Raw genomic sequence first — 26,138 nt, 5'->3', positions numbered from 1 at the left:
AGAGCTGTTTTTGTCTGCCGGCTCTGATATGTAGTAGAAACATGAGGATTCACAATATTTGTAAGACTAAAGAATGCATTCTCAAGTGAAAAATACAAAACTACTAACTTGATGTTCACATAACTGACACTATGATCAATCACCTGAAATCCTCAAGGTCCCATTACACTCTTACCACAGATGCCGTCGTTGACTCGTGACGATGGGATGTAGTGCGGGCGAAATCCCAGGTTGGTGCAGTAGAAGCGGCCTCGAGGACAGGCGGAGGTGCCTGCCAGCGGTCAGAAGAAAAGGTCAACGCAGAACTTTCGAGAAGCTTTAACAAATAATCTGGACAATTTATCAAACATGCTCACGCAGAATCTACAACTACAACCGGATGATGAGTGAAAAACGGCGTAAAAGCATTTCAGTTGTTATTTATAGAACTGATGCAGTCTGTTGATTTATCCTTTTGCAACTTTTGACTAATTATTTCAGTTCGTACACCAGCATCTATTCTGCTGTGTGAGCAAGACAATACTTATGTTTTCTTTATAATTCTAATAGAGGAATGTTGACAAGAAATGCAAAATGTTACAAACATTGAGCAATGATATGATGTATTTTCATCTTTTCTTAAATGTGTCGCAAAAGCAAGATCTTAAATACTTGGGTGGTGCGATTTTTTTTTCCTATCTAGGGATGAACAGGTGACAGCACCATGCAAAATATGCACAATTCTGCATTATTAACCCTTCGTTTGCTCTGACTTTGCACTGAGCTGATATGCCCATTACGGCGCTTCCATAAGTGCAGACCACTTGTCTTTGATGAGTTACAATCACAATTTTTTAAGGTTGTATTTGTTTGACAAGCATATGAATGAGAATTCACACCTTTGAAGGCATTTTTTTTAATATAGATATGCATCAGAGTTTGTTTTCTTTTCTTTTTTTTTACTCTATTTTGCTAAAAAAATTGCCTTTACAAATATACAGCACAACAAAACCAAACAGAGAGAGTCTACTGGAAAATTCATTAATCTTTCTCTCAATCCACAAGAAATGTTTTAGCTGCATTTTTACATCAGCAAGAAAACAACCTACACTCATCAATCACTCCGTGAGGTACACCTGTACTCGCCTGTATTTGTCCTTTACGAAGCTAAAAACGTTCAGTTGAGCGAATAATCTGAAGAAATTTACGTTCACTAAATGTTTATTACCAAACCTGGATTAAATCCTCTAAATAGAATTCTTTTATATTCCAACGGCTACACTGTCAAATTTCCAAAATGTAGTAAATGAGGTTCGCTGTCAGTAGCTGTCAATAATTTTGTAGCAAATCAACTGTCAAATCTTGCTGCAAAATATGATACTTGAGCATTGATAAATTCTGCTCATCCCAAGAAAAGTCATATTATGGGATGTGCAAATTCAACAAAAGTAAAGTAAGTCAAATATGACACATAACTGCGTTTTAACTGCTTGATTTAAAAAAAAAAGGAAATTGTGGATGGTTCTCATCATTTGCCTCATACAAAAAAATTACAAAAGCCTGGCTGCTTTAAGGGAATTTACTCCAATTCAGGTAATTATAATATTCAGGTTATCTGTTGTGCAATTCCACGTCTGATTTGGAATTTCAATGATCCAACACATTTGTGGAAAAGAAAAACTAAATGAAGATGCTGTCCAGTAGGTTTCATCTCATAATAAAAACATTCAAGTTCAAATATAAACCTCATTGTTGAGACTGTTCTCCTTCGGCCAGCTTGCTTTGCTTCCTTTGAAAGCCCGGGGAGCTTCCACCCACAAGCCAAAGACGTGCTCGGTGTGTTGATTGGTGACTAAATTGCCCATTGCTGTGAACGTCTGTGGGTGTTTTTTTAATCTCTGTATGAAGTCTGTGATGTTGGAGCTCCTGAGTGGCCAGTGATTCACTTGAATTTTGTTCGGATGATACTTTTTCTTCCACTCGGTGTCCGTTTGCGTTGGCCCCGGCTGCCCACAACCACAGTTGATGGGTGAAATTAAAGAATGGCTGAAATTAGGGATTCAGAAGCAAATAAAGGCAAGATGTGGAGGGCTTTAATGCATTGACATGTGTGATTTGAGCCACAGATGTGTAGAGGTTAGGGGTTACTCTCACCACACAATTTGCATTATCTGAGCTCCAAAAATAAATGCATCCTGTAAATTAATGTTTGTGAATCTGTCTTCCTTTGTTTTCAGCTGTCTGTGCAGGTTGCGTCCTGTATTTAGCACAGTGTCAGCTGGGATGCTCTCCAGTCTCCACAACCCTGAGCTGGATGAAGTTGGGATCATGTGCAGAGTTCAAAGGTTGTGATGTTTAACACTAGAATTAAAGTATAAAATCGGGTCAGTATTCTTCAGCAAACATTAACAGAAACAAACAGAGAGAGAAGGAGAGTTTGCCCAAGTGAATCACCACAGACAAATAAACCCTTTACCTGGTTCATCAGAGCCATCCTCGCAGTCGCAGTAGTCGTCGTTCACCTGCTCGAAGGGGATGATTTTCGACCCGTCGATGCACAGAAAGGACTTCCTCTCCCTGTAGAACCTTTTATCTGCACCGCATAAAGCATGAAGACATAATACAACTGATGTTAAGAAGCGAAGCTTTCATTGGAGAGGGGTTTTAAACATGTCAGGTGTTTGTCAGTGCGCGTGACAGTATTGTAAACTCCTCCAGCACGCTGTGTGTGTGCTGATGCTGCAACAGCTGGAGTCACGCGGTGTTTTCAACTGATATGGACGCAGCTGCTTAGCTTGGAGCTTCAAGGAGACACTGGACTCACAGGACGAAGATATCCCCCGCACTTTCCGCGCGTCCGCGCAGCCGGCCCACAGGACGGCCGCGAGCACGAGGTGGAAACGCATGTCGGCGGCCGCGCGCGTCAGCTCCCCGCCTCCTGTCTCACGCAAATCCCGCTGAAGGGTGTTTCAAACTCCTCGAGCACTTCCAGCATTCAAAACTGGCCATGTTTTCACTTCCTGAAACACGCGGGCTCGTGACGCTCCTGAGCTTTCCCATTGGTTCTTAGTCACGAGTCACGTGACTCGCGGGACCAATCGGAAGTGCGCATGTCAATTCAGTGCGGCTCGTGTTTTTATTTACAAATCATTCCCGCTGATCCGATAATATTAATTATTAAATACAATAAATTCAATTAATTTTTAATATGAAGAGGCTTTAATAAGCTTCTGATCTAATAAGAATCTAAAAATGGTGAAACAATTAATGAAATGTGCTAATTCAATTATATTTGATCTTTTTTCAGTTTTGATATTTTAGACTCATCGAATTTGTCCTACTGCATGTATTGATATGACAGCAAAGCTTGCTTTGAATATTTGTCTGTATATATCAGTTGCTTATCTGACTACATAGAATAGAATAGAATAGAATGGAACAGAATAGAATAGAATACTATATATATCCCAGAGATTAATAATTTAACAGCTTTAACAACTTTTGCATTTACTTGTTTTCTATTTGTACTTTATAATGATTTGCACTGACTTCTGATCATTCATCATGAGGCATAACTTCACAGTATTTGCTCATTAATGAATTTATTTCAAAATAAAATTTATTTCATCGGGATTGTTTTCACCTCACCGTTATTTTAACCTGTCGCTTAACAATAAAAATTAATACTGTGATCTTGGTCCTAAGGAGTCTCTGTCCTGTATATTTTGGACGCTGAATCCCACCTGATTGCAATGAGGAGCTATTTATAAGGGTTTGTTGATCTTGTTGGAGAAAGAATGTTGCAGGTGCATTGAAGCATAGAGACAAATTTGAAGAACAGAGGCTCTCCATAACTTTGGTTGATGGACATCACTTACAAAGAGACAGATGTCTTCTTGAAACATAAAATATAACAACAAAATAGCTTTATTAATCAAAACCAAACTTTACAGAATGTAGTGTACAAACAAGTGATAATTAAACTGTTTTTGAGCACATTCATTGGTTTCGAGGCTCTTGGAAAGTGTATTCAATTTCACAACAGTAAAAGTGTTATTTGTCATTGTTTAGTCGTGCGTAAAGTCCTGTACCGCACAGGGACTCTTTGCTCTGGAGGTAACTGAGGTCTCGGATCATCCCGGGGAAGGAGTATGAGTCCAAAGGGGGGCGCAGAGGAAACACTGGCATCAGTCCAGATGTCATGTATGGTGACATAAAACTCGCCACGCCGCCGTTTGCAGAGGAATATGCGAGCCGTAAGGGGCTGACCCCGAGGCGGGGGCTCAGTCCGTACAGGCCGTCTCCCCCGGCAGCCGGCGGCAAGTGCAGCGGGGAGAAGGCGGACTTGTTCCCCGGAGCGCCGAGCGCACCGGAGGGCCCGAGCGCGCCCGGGAGACCCGACTGAGACGCACCTTCAGAGTCAGATTTACTCTCTTTAGAGTTCAGCACGAGCTCGATCGATCTGACTATGTCGCCTTTGCACGTCTTCACCATAGACTCCAGAGCGTCCCGTTTCTGATGGGGGAAGATCTTGGTCATGATGTCGGTGGGGTCGCGCTCCAGGCTCGGGTACTCCTTGGGTTTCTCCGACTCGCTCCCAGACTCCGGATCTGAGGAGGAGCTGGACCCGTGGGGACTCTCTGTGGGGTCAGAGCGCTGATCGGACACCGGCGAGGGACTCCCGCGGTCCCCGGTGATGTCCTTACCGGGGGATGGAGACCCGGTTCCACTTGGAGAGGGCAGCCGTGCAGGGTGGGAGGCGAAGAAGGGACGACCCACCAAGCCATTGTAGAAGCTGTATTTGCTTAATTTGTCATCTAAAATACACACACAAAAAAAGAAATCAATGTCAGTGACATGTGACTATAATAACTTTATTTTGTTAAATAACAAAACACGCGCTTTAGAAGCGATCCATTCACTTATTTCTAACTCACCATATTTCTGGTTTTCTGTTCCAAAAACCTCAAAGCAGGGCGCAGCTGGAGCAGTGGGTGTGCTGGGAGACGCCGGTACCGCGGTGCCCAGGGCCGATCCCTGCGGGTAGAGGAGGCGCAGCTCCCGGGCCTCGCTCTCCTCCTGCGCCTGCTGCCTCCGCAGCGCCACCTGCGCCGCCATCACCCTCTGCCGCTCCGCGATCAGCGTGCACTTTGCGCACACGCAGTCTCTCCAGCGGCAGAAGCGCTTGTGGCCCTTGAGCGCGGAGACCACGCCGTGGTTCCTGCACCTGGCGCACTTCGGGGTGCGCGGGTATCCTCTCTCCAGCGTCGGGTTGCAGGCGCGGAGGAACAGCGGCGGAGGGCGCAGGAGGGACGGGGGCATCTGTAAGCTGCCCAGCGGGCTGGGAGTGTGCGCGCTCAGGCCAAGAGGTCTGATCCTGCTCTCCATCGCTGGAGGGGAAATTTACTACAAAGTCTTAAACCGATGCAGTGAACTTGCAGGTGTTGGAGTGTGGCCCTGTCCGAGTCTCTGTTCTGCGCTGGAACCCTGAACCAGCGCCTTAAGTGCCTCCTCACCAGGTGGTTTGACATGAAATACAACACCTTGTCACACCCCTTTCCGCTCAAGCCTCTTAATACCCTATCATGTTTATTTGCATTCTACATGAATGACCTAATCTGATGAAACCGAGCCTATATGCAGCTGCAGTTTAAGAAAAGTTGAGGCCCACCAACACCGTTTTGCCATTAAAGGAACTTCATTCATAAAGCAATGTTAACACAGTGTTTAATATGCACACTGAGTCGAGCACATCCCAAACTGACAACAGGTTGCCTTGAGTCGCCCTCCCACAATGACCCCCTTCGGTCGCCTTGCCGAGCAACGAGTCTTCACTGTTGGGGTGTTTTTAGCACAAACAATGGCCACAAAAGTAACAGGCAATTATCTACCTGGTTATTCTGTTGAACAAATTACCTCCACAAAAGACCCATCTGTCAACAAACAGCCAGAGAGATTGGAGGATAACTAATCATACCTTGTCACTTGTTTCATTCATTTCTCCCCATGCAGACGGGATCCAGTTACACGCTCCAGATTGCTTTACCGTTACATGGGAGACAATGTGAGCATAATGTGACAAACATGGTGTCAGTCACCAAGGGATACATAAACCAAGGCATTATTTGCCATGCAACTGCTTATGCGCCCGCTTCCTTTATCTACTTTGTGCGTGCGTGCAAATCATATTATGACTTTTGTACTTTTTTTATGATTCAGTAGCCCTGAAATATATTCTAGACACAAGCAACAGCCTGCACATGCGCCCTTGTTCTCTCAAGCCAATCTGCCATATATATCATCAGTTTCACATCTTATGAAATAAGAGATTTTCAAAGTTTCAACTTGATATATTCATTAATTACATTACTTTAAAAAATCGATCCAATCGTCATGAGATATTTGTGGCCCTCATCTCTCCCTCACATCTGCTCTAAACAGAATTTTAAAGGTTTCTGCATAAATCCTCAGTCATGATCCGCACCAAGATGACGGTATTATTTGACTACGAGGATCCTTCAAGCCAGGGGATCATTTTCCAGTCTGCAAAAAAATGATCTGGCATAATATTTTAAACTGAAGTCTGCTGTTTTCAATTTATTCTCTGCAGATCACACTGAGTGACACGGAGCTGAAGGATCAGTGCAGCAGTGAAAGCTGGCTTCCTTACTGCTGGCAGTAGCTTGAGCATACAAGACGTACAAAAAGGGGACAGAAATCTCGCAGCCTTCAGATGTGACAGGCTATAGCCAACTGGAAGAAAGAAGGCTGTAGCCTGAAGAAATTCACTGCGGCAGGGAGGATTTTATATCTTTCAGCAAATAAAGCATCGATCTGGCATAATTTCACATTATTTTAACTGAAAAAAAAAAGATTGAATCATTAGAACAATGTGAAATTTACTTTAGTAAACATGAGGAGTTTTTTAATGACAGGTCAGTGTTGTCTTTAGTTTGACCTACTCAAGGGCAGATTGTGTTGGATGAGAATGATTTGAATGGTCTGAATAAATATATACATTTCTTATGTACTGGTATTTAATGAAAAACCCAGACTCCTTGGATCATGTGGAACAGTCTGCCAGAGTCTCCAGCTTCAAGACCAAGATAAAGCAGCTTTTAATTTGTCTGCTGTCCACCTGTGGAAAAAAAAAAAAAAAAAACTTTATGAAAATAGGTATAATCAATAGCATTAAAACTCTACAGCACTCCTGTTTACTCCATAGCTCTTCATCTACTGTTGCATTTCTTTCATTTATTTATTAATGCAGTTCCTCACTGTCCATTGTCTTTGCTTTCAATGATCTGAAATGTCATCTTGACATTGGATCAGTGTTTCGATCCAATTCATTACCATTTTTTTTGCAGATCAGCTTGCATTACCTCGTGGCAGAGTGGTGCTATGTGAATGCAACGACTTCCATATTTTGGACGTTTCATGTTATTTTCAACAATACCAGGTCCAAAGTGCGTTTTTTCACTAACGATGCAGCCAAGCTAATAATCAGACGTCTGCGGCTGCGGGTCTCTCTGTAGTTCAGGCTCTGCACGACTCCCTCTGAATAATGGATGTGGATTAAAGAAGACGTGGATTGAAGCTCTCAGTCCTCTTGCGGCATTGTATTGAGATAATGATTCCCTGAAGGGCATCGTTGGGAAAGATCTGCTGCAGCACAAGCAAAAGGAAAATCGCTTGTGATTTGATGTTAATGTTGCTGCACTTGTAGATTTGTGGGTATTTCAGGTTATAGAAAAAAGGGAAGATAACTGGCTCTGAAACTAAAAGCTTTTGAGTTGCTTTTTGTGCTTTATTCGCCTCTTCTTTGCAGGGATGTCCTTCCTTGGATCTTATCAGAAGCCCACCTCCCTCTTTCGCCATGCAGAGATAAGACATGCACACCTGCATTCATACAAACGCATGTGCCAACATTTCCTGCAAAAAAAAACCTGCGTATTGTATACAGGCGTTTGTTGTAAAAATAATAATAATATTAAAAAAAAAAAAGCATCCTTTTGTACAGAGGAGGCTTTGAGAAGCTATTTGCAGAAAGATGTACGGCCAGTGATGGGCTTCGATAGGGGTGGGTGCATGTTCTCTCCAGCTGCGCGCTGGAGAAAGATAATCTGAAATGCATCCATCAACACCGAGAGCAAACCCTGGAAAACATAAATAAATGCCGGAGATGCAGATGCTGTGTGGACGTACAAGCCGTTTTTTTTTTCTTTCTTTCTTTATCATTTCATCCACTGCGAAGTGGAATTCCATGTTTGGATTTGAGGCTGGCAAGTTTATCCAGACACATGAAACTGCTGTCAGCTAGTTTTTTTTTTTCTTTTTTCTTTTAGATCACTTTGACCAGGAGGGTCCAAATGATTTTAGCCACGACAATCTCAATCTATCTTCACAAGGCCAAATCAGTGAAATGATAACAAGAACTTTTTAAATACATTTTTTTTCGATTCCAAATGTTTTGGAGCAAATTTAGTACATTATATTAAAAAAAAATTAAATTAAATAAACTAAGGACAGAAAGTCATCACGTGTTTTTTGATTGGACCCTCTGGCAAGTTAGTTACTCTTCCTTTCGAGCATGGAGGAATCATGAAAGCACCGATGCATATATATGTGTGTGTGTTTCATGGTATTGGAGCATTTGGAAAGACTCCAGTTGGGTTTTACTTTGTTATTACCCAGAGGAGAAAAAAAGGGGGACAGAATCGGCTGGAAAAGCCCCCACATAGTGGATTAGGGATAAAAAGATGTACCGTTATATTTACTCATTTACTGCCTCTTCTGTTTGTCAGTGGATCAAAGGATTACTACACAACGCCAAGTCGGGCCGGCCTTCAAACAAGAATACATACAGACAAAGTGATTTTTTTCTTTCCCCTTTAGTCCACTTCCACATTCACACACTCACACACACACACACAATGTTGTTTGAGTCAGAACTTTTCAACCTCATCACCAACAGAGAACGGCGAGATCAGCGAGGATAAGTGCAGCCAGAGTAGATGTGGCCAGACAGTGTCTTAATTGTGTTCTTAACAGATCTGTTCATGTCAGATATGGTGTTTCATCACAGCCATGTGCCTCTGAGGACAGGCTTTATCTGTGCAGCTTTCTTATCGGAGGCAAGGTGGCTGCTAATCTACTCGCAAATCTCACAAAACCTGATTATTGTCTCGTACTGTCAGGGAGATATGGGGGAAGAAATAAGAAAGTAAAACCGAGGGAGAAAAAAAAAGTAATCATCCTTAAGGAGCAAATCTTAGCATCTGGGCACATTTTTTTTCCCTTGAATAATGTCCTATAATATCAACTAATAATCTGTTTATCTTGCTGTGTTTGTACGCCATGTTGAAACCGGCGGAGAGAAGAATCCCATCACGCCATTGTTCCTAAAATCACAGGTTAAAGAAACATTTGAGCGCTTTGAGTTTCAAGGCATCAGCATTTCTTTTCTGACACTCGAGTTACAACAAATTCCCCTCTCTATCAGCTCGCTAAAGGTCTCCACCTTCAGCTATTTGTTTTCTCATCTGTCACTTCACACCCTTGTCATTAAAGTGCCACACAGCGGCTTCCACTTCGCCGCGTTCGGGTGAGTGACCGCCAAAGAACGGTCAGATTGCTTGTGCGTGGCACTTTCAATGGAAGATCATCTCTTGTATGAATGGGACTTTCTTTCTCCCGCCGCAGTCCCTCGTGTCAGCGGCGCTTTGTCGCGTTCAGGCAGCGACTTGCGTGACGTGTGTGTGGCCTCGGCAGGGTTCAGCCGGCAACTTTGCTTTTAGCGGAGTTTTCAAGACGGTTTTCTCTGTTTATTTGTTTTTTTTTTTATTTATTTATTTATTTTTTTTGCGCCTGGGGATGTTGACTGTTGCTGTTGGACTTGGTGTCTCTGTTTACAACGCCTGGGGCACAAGTTACGCCTTTGCCAGTTCGGCATCCTACGGAAACGCTCTGACATAACTCTCTCCGGAGATCAGACTAATGCTTAGTTCAAGGTGAAAAAAAATACACACAGAAATATGTAAATACAAAGATTTACTCCCCTATAATTCTTTGTGACAAATATACAAAACAATTACAAATGGTGCTTGATTAAAAACAGCCTAAAATGTTACCTAAAACTGCTGGAATTTGGAGTAATTTAGCACACAAGCTTTGATACATGATATATTTTCGTACTCCATTTAATGTATTTATTTATACATCTGCTGCATATTCTTATATTTGACAGTGGAAATCATTGGATTTGGAGTTCACTGGTCCCACTAACAGGCCGCGCACACTTACTCAATAATCCTACATTAATAATTAAAAAATACAACTGCTCAAAGAACTAAAGCGAACTGAGGAAATACAAACTCAGCCAACACCTGTGTTGCACATCGAATCTACACAATTTGGATTTTCTGCCCTGTGAAGATAACCGGCATCCTATTTCCCAACATATACAGAGAAAAGAAGCATCCACCTGCCACTCATGCACACACCTGTGCATTTGAATACACCAGATAATGGATTATTTTTTTCTCCTATTCCCTGCCTCTCGCCGGGTCTCCACATCCTGCTATCTGGTGCCATCTTCCAGTCCCCTATTCAATATTCCTCCATTTACTCTGCGTCTCCTCCTCCGACTCACACCTTTACTGGTGGTCCGAGCCTGGTGGGTATCCATCAGGGGCCCTCACTTAGCCCAGCAATGCCTCAGTGCCAACGAACAATGGAGGGCCAAGGACAGTCAAGTTTGCTCACGAATGTGTGTGTATGTGTGTGTGTGTGTGTGTGTGTGTGTGTGTGTGTGGGTGGGTGGTTGGTTTGTGTGTGCGCATACGTCTGTGGTTTTAATCATGCATGTTACATCTGCATCAACAACGAGCATCTATAAGGAAATGCAGGTTCACTTTTACACTCCAGCACCTGTGTGAACATTTAAGTGCATGCATGTGTGTGTGTGTGTGTGTGTGTGTGTGTGTGTGTGTGTGTGTGTGCGTTGTGGATTGTTAGGAAACATTAGTACCTTGAAAGGTTCTGGTCAAGTGCCAATGAATGCAACCTTCGCTGTGTAAACAAGTTAGGATTGAACCCTGAGAGTTCCTTGTCCCGTGCTTACTCTGGCTACCTTCCCTGTTTGTTTCCTGCCAATGAGTCTTCCTCGTTCAATGATACACTTACAATGAGAGCTTTGCAGCGCAACAATGCATAACTCAGTGGCAGATGAGCTCAGCCCTCCGTGAGGGATTTAGAGAATCGGGTTTCTGAGTGTGTTTAACTCATAAAAATGTGACACCTTAAAAAAGGACATCGACAATGAAACAAGCAGGAAAACGATCGGTGGGAATGGACTCTTTGCCAATCCAAGGCAATTTAAAATCTCTAAGTCGGGTTCGGGTAACAAACTTCTGCACAGCATTCCAACAAGTTGAACAGCTTCATTGGTTTGCTTTTCTTTTTTTAAACCCCGAGCTTAGACGAAGGCCGACCTGTGCACCTCTAAATCAGACCTCCAAAGAGCTGTTTACCACACCTCGAGTGAAAGGATCTGTCGGCAAGCTAATGGAGAAGGCCCCTGGTTAATTTCTGTTTGAGGAAGAGATTTCCTCCAGCTATAAAGGTCTTTAGAAAGAGAGTAGGAGGCTGTAAAAATCCCCTGGGTGCAATAAATCTGATATTAGCCCTTTGGAAATTAGAAAAAGAGGAGCTAGAACTGGGCTAAAAGCTGCTTAAACACTCACATTGTTGTGAGTTGTATTATCTCTTAAAGCCAAAGGTAATCCGATTTACAATTACAACTGATTGTAACACCTGGAAAAAAACAAAATAAAGTAAAACAAATATGTGGGATCCATATTGAATTCTGACTGCTGGCCCACACCTACAGATCTGTGAAGTGTTGCAATGTTACCAGGTCGCACTGAAACAATCTGAAACATGCCCAGATTGCAGTAACCGTATTAAGGGTGCAGGAGAGCGTTGAGAACTCAACGAAAAACAAGGAAAAGGGGGAGGTGAAGCATAAAGACGAAGGTGAGCGCGCTATCAGATGAATCGCGGAGCTGCAGGGAGAGACATCAGCGCCGTGCATCTCGGACCGGGTGTTATGGGAAAATATTCCAGCCTTTCAGCAACAGACAATAACAGCTTAGCAATTGTTAAACATTGTCTCTGATAGCAACTGGCATCTGCAAACAGATCAGACCAAGAGTTGCTGGCTGAGATTGAAGGAAACCCTCAGAGAAGTGGGCGGAATTTAAAAGTTAGCTGTGATAGACACACGCTACATATATGAGATCCTGTATGCATGCATCCATTATCCAGCTGTTGCATTAGTATACTCTTAAATCCAAATTCTTGAAAAGTAGTAGAAATTCCAGGAAGCAACGCAGCGCAGGCTTACCTTGAAGCTCATTGCACAGACTTTCAAATAGAGACCCAATAGCGAATGTGCTATTTTGCCTCCAGCATGCCCGAATCTGTGTTTCAAGTAAATTCTATTAATTTCTAAGAGCGAGAACCAATGGGACATGACGAAAATGTCACAGATGAACAGAGCAATTCTTCACTATTGATCTTATTTTTAGCTCGGTTTTATTGTGCAATACTTTCATTCCCACAGTACATGACCCGGCACGGCACTAGCTGAAAGACGAGCAGACACATTTTTATACTTTGCGCTGTGGTTCAGTTATCCTGGGTCTCAGCTGCACAGTTGAAGGTTTCATCCCTGCATCTCGCAACGTCTATATGTCGCAGTGCCTCTGAGCAAGACACTGAATCCTGATTTGCTCCTAATAGAGGTTAAGTGAGTTGCAGGATTGTCAACTTCTGCAACACTTTGTCGAATCTGAATTTGGGTGAAAACAGGAGAGACAGACCCTCAGAGGGCAAACAGAAGGAAAGTACTGAGATTCATATGTGTAATGATTTAAAGGTGAATATTTTTTTAGTTGAAACGAGACTGACTTCTTCACATTAAGTTTATTTTACACAGAAAACAAAGCGACTTGCATCTGCATGGACTGGCAGCTGGTTCTGGTTCAAAGCCACAGGCAGTCAGGTACAGAGACAGAGGAACAGATAACAATACACACTGCAGTCTATTCAGAGCTATAGAGTGAAAAATGCTGGCTGCATGCAGATTAAAGTCTGATAGAGCGAAAAAATACAAAATAAAGCGCTGACCACAGGTGTGAACAAAGCACCATTTTCAAAAACATTTCCAAATGGGGGACGACTTGGATCTGTGAGGAACTTTTGAAGATTGCACTCCTTCCACATCTACAAAAACTAAAGATAAATGGGATCTTTTATCAGTTGAGATGTATAATTGTACAACTGCAGTCCCAACATCAATGCGGGCCTCAGAGTTTAAGAACTGCAACCATAAGTTCACAGACTTAAGAGAATTTATCTGATCGTGACTCCCTGAATCGCAAACACAGCTTATCATTGTCATCGTTCACATTTTGGTTAAGATCCTCCTCACGAGGCTTCAGAAGGTGTGAGAAAGTACCCCACCTTATTTGAAGTTATGAAAGTTTTTTTCCACCTTTTCACCATGATAAAAGCCACTTCTGTAGATGTCAAAGTCTATGAAGTCCATCTTTTTAGTTTTTGGCTTTTTTGCTGTACGAATCAGTGACAATCCAGAAAGGTGTGACATATTACAATTGCATGGATTAAATTACAAGTAAAGTACTGCAGAACTGAGAACTTATTTGTAATAGTTGTTGGTATGTGGTTGGCGATACTAACGTCTAACAGGAAGGATTAACACTGGAGGTATTTCACAGTCACCAGGGTTTTCTTTCAAACAAACCTCTGGCATTTTTGCTCTGTATCACTAACACAACACCAGTTAGATTTATTTGATGGGAAATGTGGCCCCACGTCAGGTAAAGGATCACTTCAGAAATATTGAAGTGTATTAATCTATCTACCATGATGGTAATATATAACAAGGTGTCATCTGCAAATAGTGAAAGATTATGAACATCATTGCATGGCTGCTTATCTAAAGTTTAAGACTTCCTTACAAAGGAGGACAAAGAGATGTTGCAGGTACACAGGATCCAGGAAGCTATTATGTTTCCTTCAAGATGCATCTGACAGAATAGAAACACAGGTTTGTATACTTATCAGCAGAAACACGCTCGTGTCGTTTTCCTTGACGCGGGGTCACGCGGCGGTCAGATGTGTTGTTCGGCGGAGCTCCTAATTTTGGGATCAAGGCTTAATGAGAGGACGAAAGAACAACCTGCCGGTGAGAGCGGTGGGGGACGGTCCCGGGGGCCGAGGTGTTTGAGGAGAAGACACAAAGAACGGCTTAGCCGGCCTGTGATGTCAGCCCAGCGCCATCAGAGTGGCTCATTGAAACTAAAGTACCTCTGCTTTGTCGCTTTTGTCCGCTCCTTGTCAGGTTTGCACCCCTTCTTCCTCTAATAATGAGCTCCTTGACAAGTGATTACTTCCATAGCGGTTTGTATGTATTTTTTCTTCAGAAGTGCCTGTTTTAATAGGAGACCTCAGTCCATAATTGGGGAACATTTTGCTAGAACGATTTTAAAGTGTGTATTGATAAAAGATGAAAATGTGGAGTCATGAAGTTTGGATTTAAAAGTTAACTTTGTGCTTGAGTTTACAGACACACTCCTGAAGTGGACTGGATTGTAACGTGTCCCACTCCACATTTAGATTGCACAAAAAAGACAACTAACTATTGAATTAAAACTGGACCTTAAGGGTAAAGTTTTCAAAGCTGAACAATCACAAAACCGATCTAATCCTGCATGTATAAAGAGTATTGTGGCTGGAGCAGGATGAGATATTCTGCACATCCATGAGAGAAAGTCTTCAAGTTATGACCCGGGGGTTGAACTTCATGTAAAAAGGTAAACAAGAGAAAAAGTACGCACATGCTCGGTAGAAATGTGTAATGTTGAGCATTGTCGTGCTTTTGGTTTGCGAACTTGTTAGCCCACTAAATCATGCAACAGGGTTAATTTCATCATTTTATATGATTTGGACACACTTACCATTTACATTTTTGCAATTAAGTTTTAAGCTAATCAGCTCACAATTGTTTCTTTTCCCCGTCTGAAAAGGAGGATTAAGTTTCCTTCCTGAAATCTGACCATTTTGTGTCCCTTTCCCTCCAGACGTGGCTTTGATCCTCTCAGGTAGGCAGGAGGTACCAGAGTCCCCAAAAGGCTTGACGGCCCCCCGCTGGGAGAATTGTTTTTACCCCATCTGTGATTTGCTTGTTCTGCAACATCTATTTCCAAATGCTATTTTACCAAATCAATGCCTGGACTTTTGCCTTATTAAGGCCCGCCCGGTCTCCTATAGCAAGCGGGGCGCTTTGACCCCCCGGTGAGGATAACAAGCCGAGGCTGCGCCCTCACAACAAAACAACACCCCACTCCACCGCAGCGGGGCACTTCCTTGAGCAGCAAATGAGATGAAAGCCTCAAACCATGAAAATAGTGGTTGGAAAGGCTTCTGAAGCCCCGCTGTCCTGCTCGCGCAGAATAAAGATGGGCCGTCCACCCACAACAAAAGCCCAACACAACAGGAGAGACATCAAAGTGTGAATTTGTCAGGGGGGAAAAGACAGTTATCGGTTAGAGGGCATGCCCACTGGGAAAAACGCAGGTGAATTTTACAAGTAACAGCACGGTGCTGTTTAAGTGATCCAGTTTTGCTATTTTAACTTTAAAATCAGCCTGTGATAGCTTCCATTAGGTCAGTGAACCTACAATCAGCGATCACTACATTTGCAGTACAACAGACGTGTTCTCAGCCTCAAAGTCTCCAAAACTGCAGGTGGAATTCTCTCCAAACCAGTCTCCAAGCTGCAATAATAACAATCCAAAGACTGTTTTTTTCTTTTATATCAATATCTTGAATGTGTGGAGTTGAATATTGCTTGTTATTTGGGGACAACTGTGCAGACATGAATGATAATTCAAAAAAATGTTGATTTTTGAAAAAGTTTGTTGTCCTATGATCAGCAGGAGACAAGTAAAAGCTGCAGTGATTTTGGTGACCCTGCAGTGAATGCCAGTGACGTTATTAGATACTTTTTGCAGTCTCATTCTTTGCTGTTTCAGCGGTTGTGCAATTTGCAGTCGGTCCCTGCAGACCCCAGCATGCAGGCTAAACTCAGCACAACACCAGCTGCACATCCAGACTGGTGTTATGCCTGCTGCTCGAAAGACAGCTACATTTGATTAAAATGAGCTTTTAGCATATTGTCCACCTCACAACGATGGTACAGAAAGAGGTGTGCTGAAACTTCATTCAAAAGTTATTGATGCCGGAAGTGAACTGTAGTTACAAAGCTATCTGGTAATAATGAGAAACAGCTCAGAAATATGTATCTTTACTGTGTTAGTTGTACTGCTCTCTTAAAGACGTGCACGCACACAAACAACGTTGATATTGCTGATCTACTTCCACTGTGCATTGACAATGGAGTCCGACATGTGCAAATTACCAATGAAACACAGTGTGTTTCCAACATTGCTCAAAAATTCTAGGAATAGTTTTATTTAAATGTCTGAAGACATTCACGCTGTTTCTGATTGCACCTGTTGTTTACTGTGTTTGAAAAAGTGGTGCCATCTGCTCATCCATTCAGCCTTCAGCAGCGACGCCACAGTTATTATGGTGAGAGACATTTAGTCACCTGGCTCCCCACGACTTTTGTTTGCAGATGCAAGATATTTTCTGTTGCATTATGTGTTACAAAATGTAATAATCAAAAAGCAAACACATTAATTTTTCGACAAAAATAGCTATTTTCTCTTTAACTGAGAAAGAACTGCACTGCTTCAGTAACAGAGTTAAACATAACTGAGATTCAAGGTGAGCGATCAGATGTTCAGGATTAAAAAGCCAGTTAACTTTTGCTAGCATTAGCACCAAAGCTGTGCTGAGTCGGGGAATGTGTGAGAACATACCTGCAGCGTGACCCTCCAACATGACGTCCCTGAAGAATTAATCACAAATTTAATAAGTCGTAAATGGGAAAGTTTGGAGCTTTTAGTTCCAAACGGTTTTGTTCTATTTGCACTATAGAGAAATATTTTGAGGTGTAATTTTTGAGATTTCTGTACCATCATTTCACTGCCCAGGATCACTCAGGATCAAAGTGATTTGGCCTTGAACTAGAATAAGCTTTAAATGCATCAATAACCAAAGCGAAAGAGTGTCTTTTAGGGTTTAGATTCAGAGGAGAAAAATCAACACAAGGTCAAAATAATAAGACAATTACATTATACATTATACATTATAAATGTTTAAAGAAAAATGCAGGGTTAAAAACTGCAATAAAACACAAATATACACAATTATGTTCACAGGATTCCAATAATAATTGCTTTCTTATAAAATATTTGTAAAAAAAAAAACATCCAGGCTTAGGTAGAAGAGGGAAAAGGATGTTGGTTGAATATTGAAGCATTGTAAAATGTCATTTTCATGTGCAGAATTCCACACAGTTAAAGCTAATCAGATTTTGCTATGCACACGGCTGTTTATGAAATGGACTGCAATGAGGTGTGAGAGAGGGCAAGCACATTCCCCAGTGTTAGCAGTGGATGCCAGTGTCAACACAGGCTCCAGATAACAACAATAAAACAATGCTAATCCCATTTAGGGAGGCACGTTCACTTAAACATTCAATCTTGGGCGCTATTGCTCACAGTGCAGCACACATAATAAATATTGTGCACAGATAAATAGAGAATTAAAGCTCCGGGCTGCGAGCGTTGGTGCACTCAGGCTCCTCAATCATCCCATGAATAAATTCTGCTCAGCGCTGATGAACAATAATTGCCATCCATCTCAATGTGTGCGATGTCATGACTTGGCAGTAAGTGTACAAATGCGATTTTGAGTTTTGCAAGCGACACATGCTCAAGAGATCCCGGCGCCATGAATAATTCAAGGCTGTGCGAGAATAATGATGGCAGATAAAACTTTGGCTGAGTAATTGCACAAGTAGACTCATCAGCATTAAGAGGAGTGCGCTTGTGTGTGTGCGTGTGTGTGTGTGCGTGGAGTAAATCTGATCATTTTCTCTTTCGAAATGCGGTGAAATTATTTACAATGGGAACAATGACAAGCGAATCACTCGACTGCGCAGCCCGGCAACAAGTGACTCATGCCCGTTTGACAGCCATTGTGAGAAGCTCTTGAAACGTGAGAAAGGTTGTTCCACATATTTTCTCCCTTTAAATACACGGGTGAGTTTTAATTTACACCCTCAACTCCCAGCATGCCTGTATTCCTTCCACCTGGCTGTGCTCTTTGGGCCGAGCGTATATTGGTCTGTGCGCCCATTCATCGGCTCTATTTTCTAGGTGGTTGACTCTGAAGAACTAACATCGTAATCCCCAAATGTTTCCCCCCGTGTTTGAGGAGCGGCCGGCATTGTGGCGGCCCGGGGAGCCCCGCTCTGTTGTATGCACCCCCCGCTGTGCATTTTGAGCGGTGGGAGGAGCAGGGTCTTAACAGGTGGAGAGAGATACCTTCGGAGCCGAGCCCAGCCGAGCAAGGCCTCCTGTCACTCCGCCAACCCGAGGACACGGAGTTCATTCTCCAACAATAGATTCTTTAATTACAAGTACATGGTCATTAATTCAGAGTTGGAAATACAACAAGCATGCTTGGGGGGGGGGGAAAAATCCCTTGTAATTTGCACAGATGGAAAATTTTCACACTCGTGACCTGCTTTCTGCATTAAAATTACACTGTATTTCAAAGCTTCCAGTATAATATATATATAAAAAAAATCTTAAAATTTCCACTGGATGTCTTCAAAAACAGATCAGATTTTTTTTTTTTTTAATTTTAAATCAGAAAAAGGAGGTTTTGTATAGTTGCTACTAGCTCACTTGCTCCACAAAGATTACAAAGTGGAGTAACATGTTTATGTGTAAGCCTTTTAACATGTATGGTGTAAAATATAAAGCATAATCATGAATGATAATTAACATCAATAATTAAAAACCTCTAACTTGCAAGATAAAATACATTTCATCCAAAAAAAAAAAAAAAAAAAAAGACAAAAGAAAAGACTATATATTAATATATTGTCAGTCACTGTGATGTCCATGCTGGGCATTGTTTGTTTTTTGACTCATGTTTCAGTGAACTGATTGAATTCATGTGAAAGTTGATGGTCATTATGGCATTTCACTGTTGTTTGGTACACAATACGGCTTTTAGACAGCATCGGCCACAAATGTACAACACTGACAGAACAACGACACAAAAAAACTCAACAAGTTTTGAATAAATATGACTGCAGTTCCAATGGGGTCAACCGGAGCTTCACTGTTTCAGATCCTTCATAAGGAACATATGAGAACAGAACTCCACAGTAGATGACAGTAATGAAGCATTAGCGCTAAAGACAGTGGCTGGTGAGTAAAAAAAAAAAATTACCGTTAAGGGCCAATCCCAATTCTACCCCTTACCCCTACCCCTTAGCCCTTAGCCCTACCCCTATCACTCTCCTACCCCTTTTAGAATAGGGCTGAGGGCTAGGGCTATCTTTGCAGCACTATGAATTGGGATACCCCTTGGCCCTTTAAGCCCCACCGCACTCCTATAACAACAAAAAATTATGGATATTAGAAATGATAGAAATTACATTAGAAATTACTTTTATTTTTTTAAAAATGGTATTATTATTTACCTTATATTTCTTTTTGAGGTTCTCCCACTTTTTTGAAGCTTGCTGGGCTGTAACTTCCCCTTCCAAGCCATTTTCTTTTATGAATTTCCTAAAGTAATACAGATATATTTATATAAACACGTTTTATTACTGACATATTATAGCTTAGACGAATAATATAATTTACTCCCAATGTGTTTTGGCGCTGTATTTTGATTTCAAAAACTTTTCTTCCTTTTTAACCTCTAAACCAGGGGTCCTCAAATACAAATCTTGAAGGTCCACATTTGCTTTTTTTATACAAGCATGGGTCCGGACTTCAGCGCCCTGTGGGAGGAGGGAGGAGGGGTGAGGGGGGGGGGCGATAGCGAGGACTGCCGAGCAGTGCGGTGTGACGGAGTGCGCTGGACACGCACAGAGCGGCGCGGTGCAGAACGGTGCTCACACGGAACATGGAGCGTTTAAAGAAAGCTTTTTTTTCTTTTTTTTTTTCCATACATTTGCCCTGGGGCAGCAGCGAGGTGTGCCGCGGTCCGGTCGTGGACCGCGGTCCGCTAATTGAGGAACCCGGCTCTAAACTGAATCAGCAGTCGGGTTTCATCGGGGGTCCCTGTGTCTAACATATTACGTTAAAAACATGATAAAGGATGACGTTAATTCAGTGATTAGTGCTCTTCATAAGTTACAAATTCACGATTGGAAACGGTGCTGCGCAGCGCTAAAAGGTTAATCCATGACTGGGACACTGTCACGCTAGTTTATCTATAAATTCAGTGAAGCAAATACACTTTTTATAGCTTTTTAAATAGTATACAGAAAGCAATCTAACATTTGTGCGACTCCGTGGTGGGCGCCATGTTGTTTTTTTCTGGCCAATGTGAAACTCCGCCTACCCCTATTGAGAATAGGGAGCATCGATGCAGACTTCGCTGAAAGGGGTGAAATAGCCCTTCCCCTTACCCCTACCCCTATTCAAAAAGGAGAATTGGGATAGCCCTTAAGCCTCGTGAACGCGCATATCATAGGGGTAGGGGTAAGGGGTAGGGGTAAGGGGTAGAATTGGGATTGGCCCTAAGTCTTTTCTAGTTAGCGCAACTTTTTTCCCATCATTTCTTTTAGTTTAAGAAAAGCGGTCGCAGACAGCGTGTGATTACATGATGAATAATCCTCGGCGCACCGTGACTGTCAACATCCTTTCAAAGCAATCTGTCAACCGACTGACGGGGGCGATTACTGTCCATAAAGTCGCGTCCCTGGCACGGCTAAAAATGGAACATAAAAACCCATTTCCTGGCTATAGCTATCTTTTAAAATCTGAACTGGCCCGATAATAGGAATCAGACTGATGGAGGAATTTAGAGGCCATTACTCACCACTACATCTGTACTGTCAACAAACCTATAGTGACGGATGATTGCTGCGCTTTTCCAAACAAAACAATTTGTCTCCATCAGTCACGATTTCAGCTAATCTTCCTGATCTCATTGGTCAACCTAGAAAGTCAGGCCTGTGCCGTTTTTAACTGACTGAGACACATTTACAGAGATTTTTCAAAAAGTATCTCACAAAAACGCGCTGTTTAGTCGAAGATTAAACATCTGTCTGTACGCCGCTAATAAGTCGCACCGCTTTTTCGAGTGAATTCGTCTCATTTAATGAGCTTCCTTCCCGTCATCAACCAACGGAGACGGAATGAGCAACGCCAACGGCGACGGCAACCACTCCATCATGCTTCGGTGGGAGAGGCTTGGAGATAAGGACCACCACCCACATTAGCAGGCAGGTAATTATTTGGATTTCTGCAAGCAGGTGGTGATGGAAGCAGGAGAGTCCGTGATCAGACTCCAGAGTATCTGCAGATAAATATCAGCAGGCGCTGCAACACTCCCCGGCAGCCCCCATCTCCTCGCAAACACGCGGTTATTACACACAGCGGATCCTCCTGAACGAAAGGCGCTGATCTAAATAGCAGTCCAATAAGTTTGTCTTACAATAGGAAGAGTTACAAGAGGACATTAGTAAAGTTTTTATTCTGAATATGATTGAAATCATCTGAACGCTGCCATGTCAATAACAAATAATCACTATAAACCAGCTATGAAGTGTATGCACTCATATAGACTGAATTATTCATTAATTTGGGTTTGAATTTTGAAAAGTTGTTTATTTTTTTACTGAAAATTCTATTTTAAGGCTGAAAACTTGCTTTAATTTAAGCTTCGGTGTGCAGTGTGCTCACATTTTTCAGCGTTAACGTCAGCTAATGTAAAGCTGGGGAGACGTTTTAATCCAGCAACATGTGGCAATTGTCATAAAGTGAAGTTTCCATGACATGGTTGACTTTCATAAAGATGTGCAAGCATTATTCATTTTGAGTTTATAGTGAATCCTTCACATGTTCCTTAAATGTGATGAATTTACAATAAAAGCTTTGTCGGAAATGTGAAAGTAAGCAAATATGCTGAGATTTCCAGTAAAGGGTTAAATATACACACACACACACACACACACACACACACACACACACACACACACACACACACACACACATGTGGCTGCACATTATAAACACCCAGAGGATTGAAAAACTATTCTTGTGGCTTTTTGCCAGTTGTAAATACGTGACGAAATCCATCTGCACTTTAATCATCTAATCTCTCCCTTCTCTCTCTCTCTCTCTCTCTCTCTCTCTCTCTCTCTCTCTCTCTCTCTCTGTGGCTGTTGCTGCATTTGTATGGAGGTTTCAAATAATCACAGATAAGACCGTATTTTCACACTGTTAATCAGATGGTGCGGACGATCTGCTCCCCTGAAACACGCCTGGCTTTTCGCATGGTGTTTTTCCTGCGAGACATTCACCTCAGATCTAATCCCTCTAAGCTCTCCACTCCACGTTTTCGGGACTGACGGGACGTGGCGGGCGGCTTGGGGATGAGTTACAACAAAGAGATTAGGACTGGATGATGCAGGAAAGAAGAAGAAGGAGGAGGAAAAAAAAAGAAAAGTTGGGGTCAAAGGAAGCTTATAGGAAAAACCTGCTGTTAATTCATATTCATGTGTTTAAGAGAACAACTTGTGTCCAACGTCGCTTTAAATCAATAGCTGTCATAAAATGACGCTGTAGCGCCGGCGAACCAGCGGCTTATGAGGAGAATATCAATTCAGTCTTGCAGACAACAGTAGAGTCAAAAAAGAATAGTTTCAGTGACTCATTGATGTATGAAAATGTCTCCTCCAGGGCCGCCGTCCTCCATCTTGCCTGCAGTCATTAATTAGATCTAATCAACGCCGCAGGGAAAAGTTACTGTCAAGACTAATTAGCCAAAATGGAGCTTCTGTAATGGGAAACAAATGAACAACAACAGTTAACAGTAGCAGCCCTTCTCCGTGCAGAATGACTCACTCGGTCTCAGCGGGGGAGATTTTCCACAGTCGCTCCGTGCAGAATTTTATCAGCACCTGATTACTGTTTTCAGGAAACCGTCTCAACATTAACCGCTCGGATTCTGGGGAGACACAATAAAACTGGGAGGTTTTTTTTTGTCTGTGAAACGCTCGCCGTCGAGCTCTGCTGTGGATGTGTGTTTCCTTCATTTTCCCCCCCCCCCCTTGCTGTGTGCAGCTGATAAACTATTGTTGGCTTCCAACTCCAACCTCGGGCGCGAGAGGTCATGAGAAATGTTGACTTAATCCTTTCTACATCCCCACACTACTTCTGAGAGTCAAGGCATGGAGGGGGGAGGAAAAAAAAGAAAAAAAAAGGGAACCTTTGTTTCTCCTGAACAAAAGAGGCTGGGATTGGGAAAAGCGTACACACACACCACCTGCAATTAAGAGCTTAGAGTTCGTCCTCGGAGAGGAGAGGAAGTGTCAAGATTAGGTGGGAAGTAGCGCCAGGGCGTTATAAAAACCTGGTGAGAATGAAGACATTGGTCACAGAATATGACTTACACAAAGCGGGAGGACAGTCACCTTATACCCCGCCGAAGAGGAGCAATTGTGGAGGATTTGCTAACAAGTGGCTATTGATGACAATCGAGCGCTCAAACGAGGCGGGCTGAAGGTTTTTTCGCAGTCGCACACACACACATTACAAACAAGCCCCGGTTTGTTTGCCCAAAAAAGCGCTGGATGGAGTAATTCGTTCATCCGAGGAGGTGTTAAGTTGTCCCGAGACTCACAAAAGCGGCGTTGACATTTGGAGCGTTTTTTTTTTTTTTTTTTTTTGGAACAATGCTACATGACAGTGAACCCCGCCGCAAAAAAAAAAAAAAAAAAAAAGTCGTCTCCCTCCCGAAACAGTTCAGGCTTCTGAACTTTACTGAAAATGCCAACTTCATTAAAGGGAAATTGGGTCAAACGCGCCGAGTGCAAATTAAAATCAACCAAAGGAGATGAGATGATTGTAATTAACATCTCTTCAATCAAGCAGGAGTGTGGGAATCGCGGCTCCGTGTTTTACATTTGCCGCTGAACTCCGGGGACCTTCTCCGGGTTCTACGATACGACTTGTGCCATTTTAAAGGAGCATTTGCATAGAGGAAAGCAGAGAAAGAAAAAGAATAAAAATAAATAATAAAAAAAAAAAACCCTCACCAATTTTGTGCAAACTTTGTAATCAGGACACACCAGCCAGCAAAAGATCCATTTTAATTTGTAGAAAGTCTCATTAAAAATCATTTCTGTGAGGAGCCAGTCAACCGCTAACAGAAAAAACATACAGGAAATGACACATTTAGTAGTTTGTGCAGCTGGAGATGGTGCATTAATCTTCGGCTAAGTCACAGAGCAGCTTCCCCCCTCTCTCTCTCCGCTCCGCATTACATTTATAGCCGCACTGCCTCCATACATTTTTACAGCTTCATTACTGGAGATAATAACAAAACTCACCACTGCATCTTATATGATAAGGTCAGTAGCTTCTCCCCCACTGAGATACCCAATAAGCAGTGGTATTTACTGTATTTATGAATCTACAGATGGAAAATGGTAATCTCATTTCTAATTTTTACTGCTCGGCTCTCACTCCGCCGGCCTGCGTTTGGCCTCGCCGCAATAATTAGCCGCCGTTTCAGGGATCCAGCACGAGAATTACTGTCGGGAGATTATCTGCAAAGCTACCGAAAAAACTTCAAGACAATTCTCAGTAATGACCACAAGGCTCCTGGTGAGCCTGATTATTAGCTGTTCTGTCTGCCTCCCTGTTGCGCTGCTTGTGATTTGAACTCATACTCTGGCAGATTGTAAGAAAACTTTTCGAAACGACAACTTTAGCATCGTGTATCAGTGAAGCATGAATGGCATATCTTGATGAATATGCTAATATAAAGTTATTTTTTTAGGTTTAAATTGTCGTTTAGTGTAAAGAAATCTCTGAATGGATCAATACATGAACTGTATGCTATGTCAAAATCTTTCAACTTTCGAGGTTGCTGTTATATTTGTACTTATTTGTTTCCACCTTCCTGCAGAGAAATTGTAATCTCTCTGTTCATTCAATTATTGTGTTGGTATTATGAGCGCTGCTCAGAATCACTGGGACCGCTGATTTTAGAGTGCAGATTCAAAAAGTACAATAACAAATAAATCATTTTGTTTTATCAGAGTGTTTAATGAAAAGTCCAGTTAATGAAAAACTACAACAACAAAAATATTTTTGTTTGATAAAAAAAAAAAAAAAAAAAAAAAAAAATCCTAAAATGAAATACACTTAATGAAAAATTAAAAACAAGATATGGTATAATTTACTATGAGGATGCCTGGATCGAACTTTGGAACAGTGTTCATGTGTAAAGTTTGTGAACTGGTCGAACTGTCCAGTGTTGCAATACCACTGTCTACCACATGGTGGTAGTGTGAGTTCTTCTCTCACTGGATATGGAAGAATCCACAGAAGAAACATTAAACACAACAATGGAAGAAGTGACTCACCGTCGCCCTCACTGCTGAAAAGTGGTATTACCCTTTTTTACATGCTGTACTTTTCAAACGGTTGAGCAGTGGTGTTTTTCAGGATAGATCTAAGGCCCGGTCACACCGCCTTAACTGTGCTAGAGCGTTCCTGGAGCGGTGGAAAAATTACTTAACAGATCGTAACCGTTCACCACCGTTTAATAGAAGTTGGCCTCTGTTAAAGCAACGCCGTAAACGCTCGGCCACCGCTGATGTTTCTGGAGGGGCCCTCCTACCGCTCCGGAAGTTTTGAGCTGCACAAAATATTGCGAGCGGTGAGGAGGGGGCAATTTTCCGCCACGGCAACGTTCACCCCCGCTCCACCAACGCCCAGGCAAAGTTTGGCACCGCTAGACGCAAGTTCGTGGACGCTCGGGTCCGCCAGGCCAACGTAGAAATCTTGAGCGCTGGACCACCACTGCTTCGCCAGCGTTGCCCGGGCGGCGATTAAACGTTGCACAAACTTCAGTGGAGCGGTTGTAAGCATTTTACGAGCGGACACGGTTGCTGG

The 26,138-nt window shown here is 42.4% G+C and overlaps 2 protein-coding genes across 2 annotated transcripts in view; both read right to left on the bottom strand.

Annotated features, from left to right (window-relative positions):
- Positions 1-3,003, bottom strand: part of LOC115383462 (glucosidase 2 subunit beta-like) — a 131,432-nt gene extending 128,429 nt beyond the window's left edge. Inside the window, exons 1-3 of the mRNA XM_030085657.1 lie at positions 2,804-3,003; positions 2,456-2,572; positions 176-271 (exon numbers count right to left, since the gene is read on the bottom strand). Coding sequence (XP_029941517.1) covers positions 176-271; positions 2,456-2,572; positions 2,804-2,885 — 295 coding nt within the window. The 5' untranslated portion in view covers positions 2,886-3,003. The remainder of the gene's footprint in view (positions 1-175; positions 272-2,455; positions 2,573-2,803) is intronic.
- Positions 3,004-3,870: 867 nt separating this feature from the next.
- On the bottom strand, positions 3,871-5,464 carry LOC115383981 (doublesex- and mab-3-related transcription factor A1). Its single transcript, XM_030086224.1, has 2 exons — positions 4,917-5,464; positions 3,871-4,796 (listed from the first exon to the last, which is right to left on the bottom strand). Exons 1-2 carry the CDS (start codon positions 5,365-5,367, stop codon positions 4,033-4,035), a joined length of 1,215 nt encoding a protein of 404 aa, XP_029942084.1. The 5' UTR covers positions 5,368-5,464; the 3' UTR covers positions 3,871-4,032.
- Positions 5,465-26,138: the final 20,674 nt, after the last annotated feature.

The sequence above is a fragment of the Salarias fasciatus genome, chromosome 3 (assembly GCF_902148845.1).
Source record: "Salarias fasciatus chromosome 3, fSalaFa1.1, whole genome shotgun sequence".
Classification (NCBI taxonomy): domain Eukaryota; kingdom Metazoa; phylum Chordata; class Actinopteri; order Blenniiformes; family Blenniidae; genus Salarias; species Salarias fasciatus.
This window is presented reverse-complemented; position numbering and strand designations above follow the sequence as displayed.

Excerpts from the sequence above, each read along its gene's own strand:
- LOC115383981 (XM_030086224.1), bottom strand. The coding sequence starts at position 5,367 with ATGGAGAGCAGGATCAGACCTCTTGGCCTGAGCGCGCACACTCCCAGC. Across the intron at positions 4,797-4,916 it reads AACAGAAAACCAGAAATATG|ATGACAAATTAAGCAAATAC; the intron begins GTGAGTTAGAAA and ends TGTGTATTTTAG.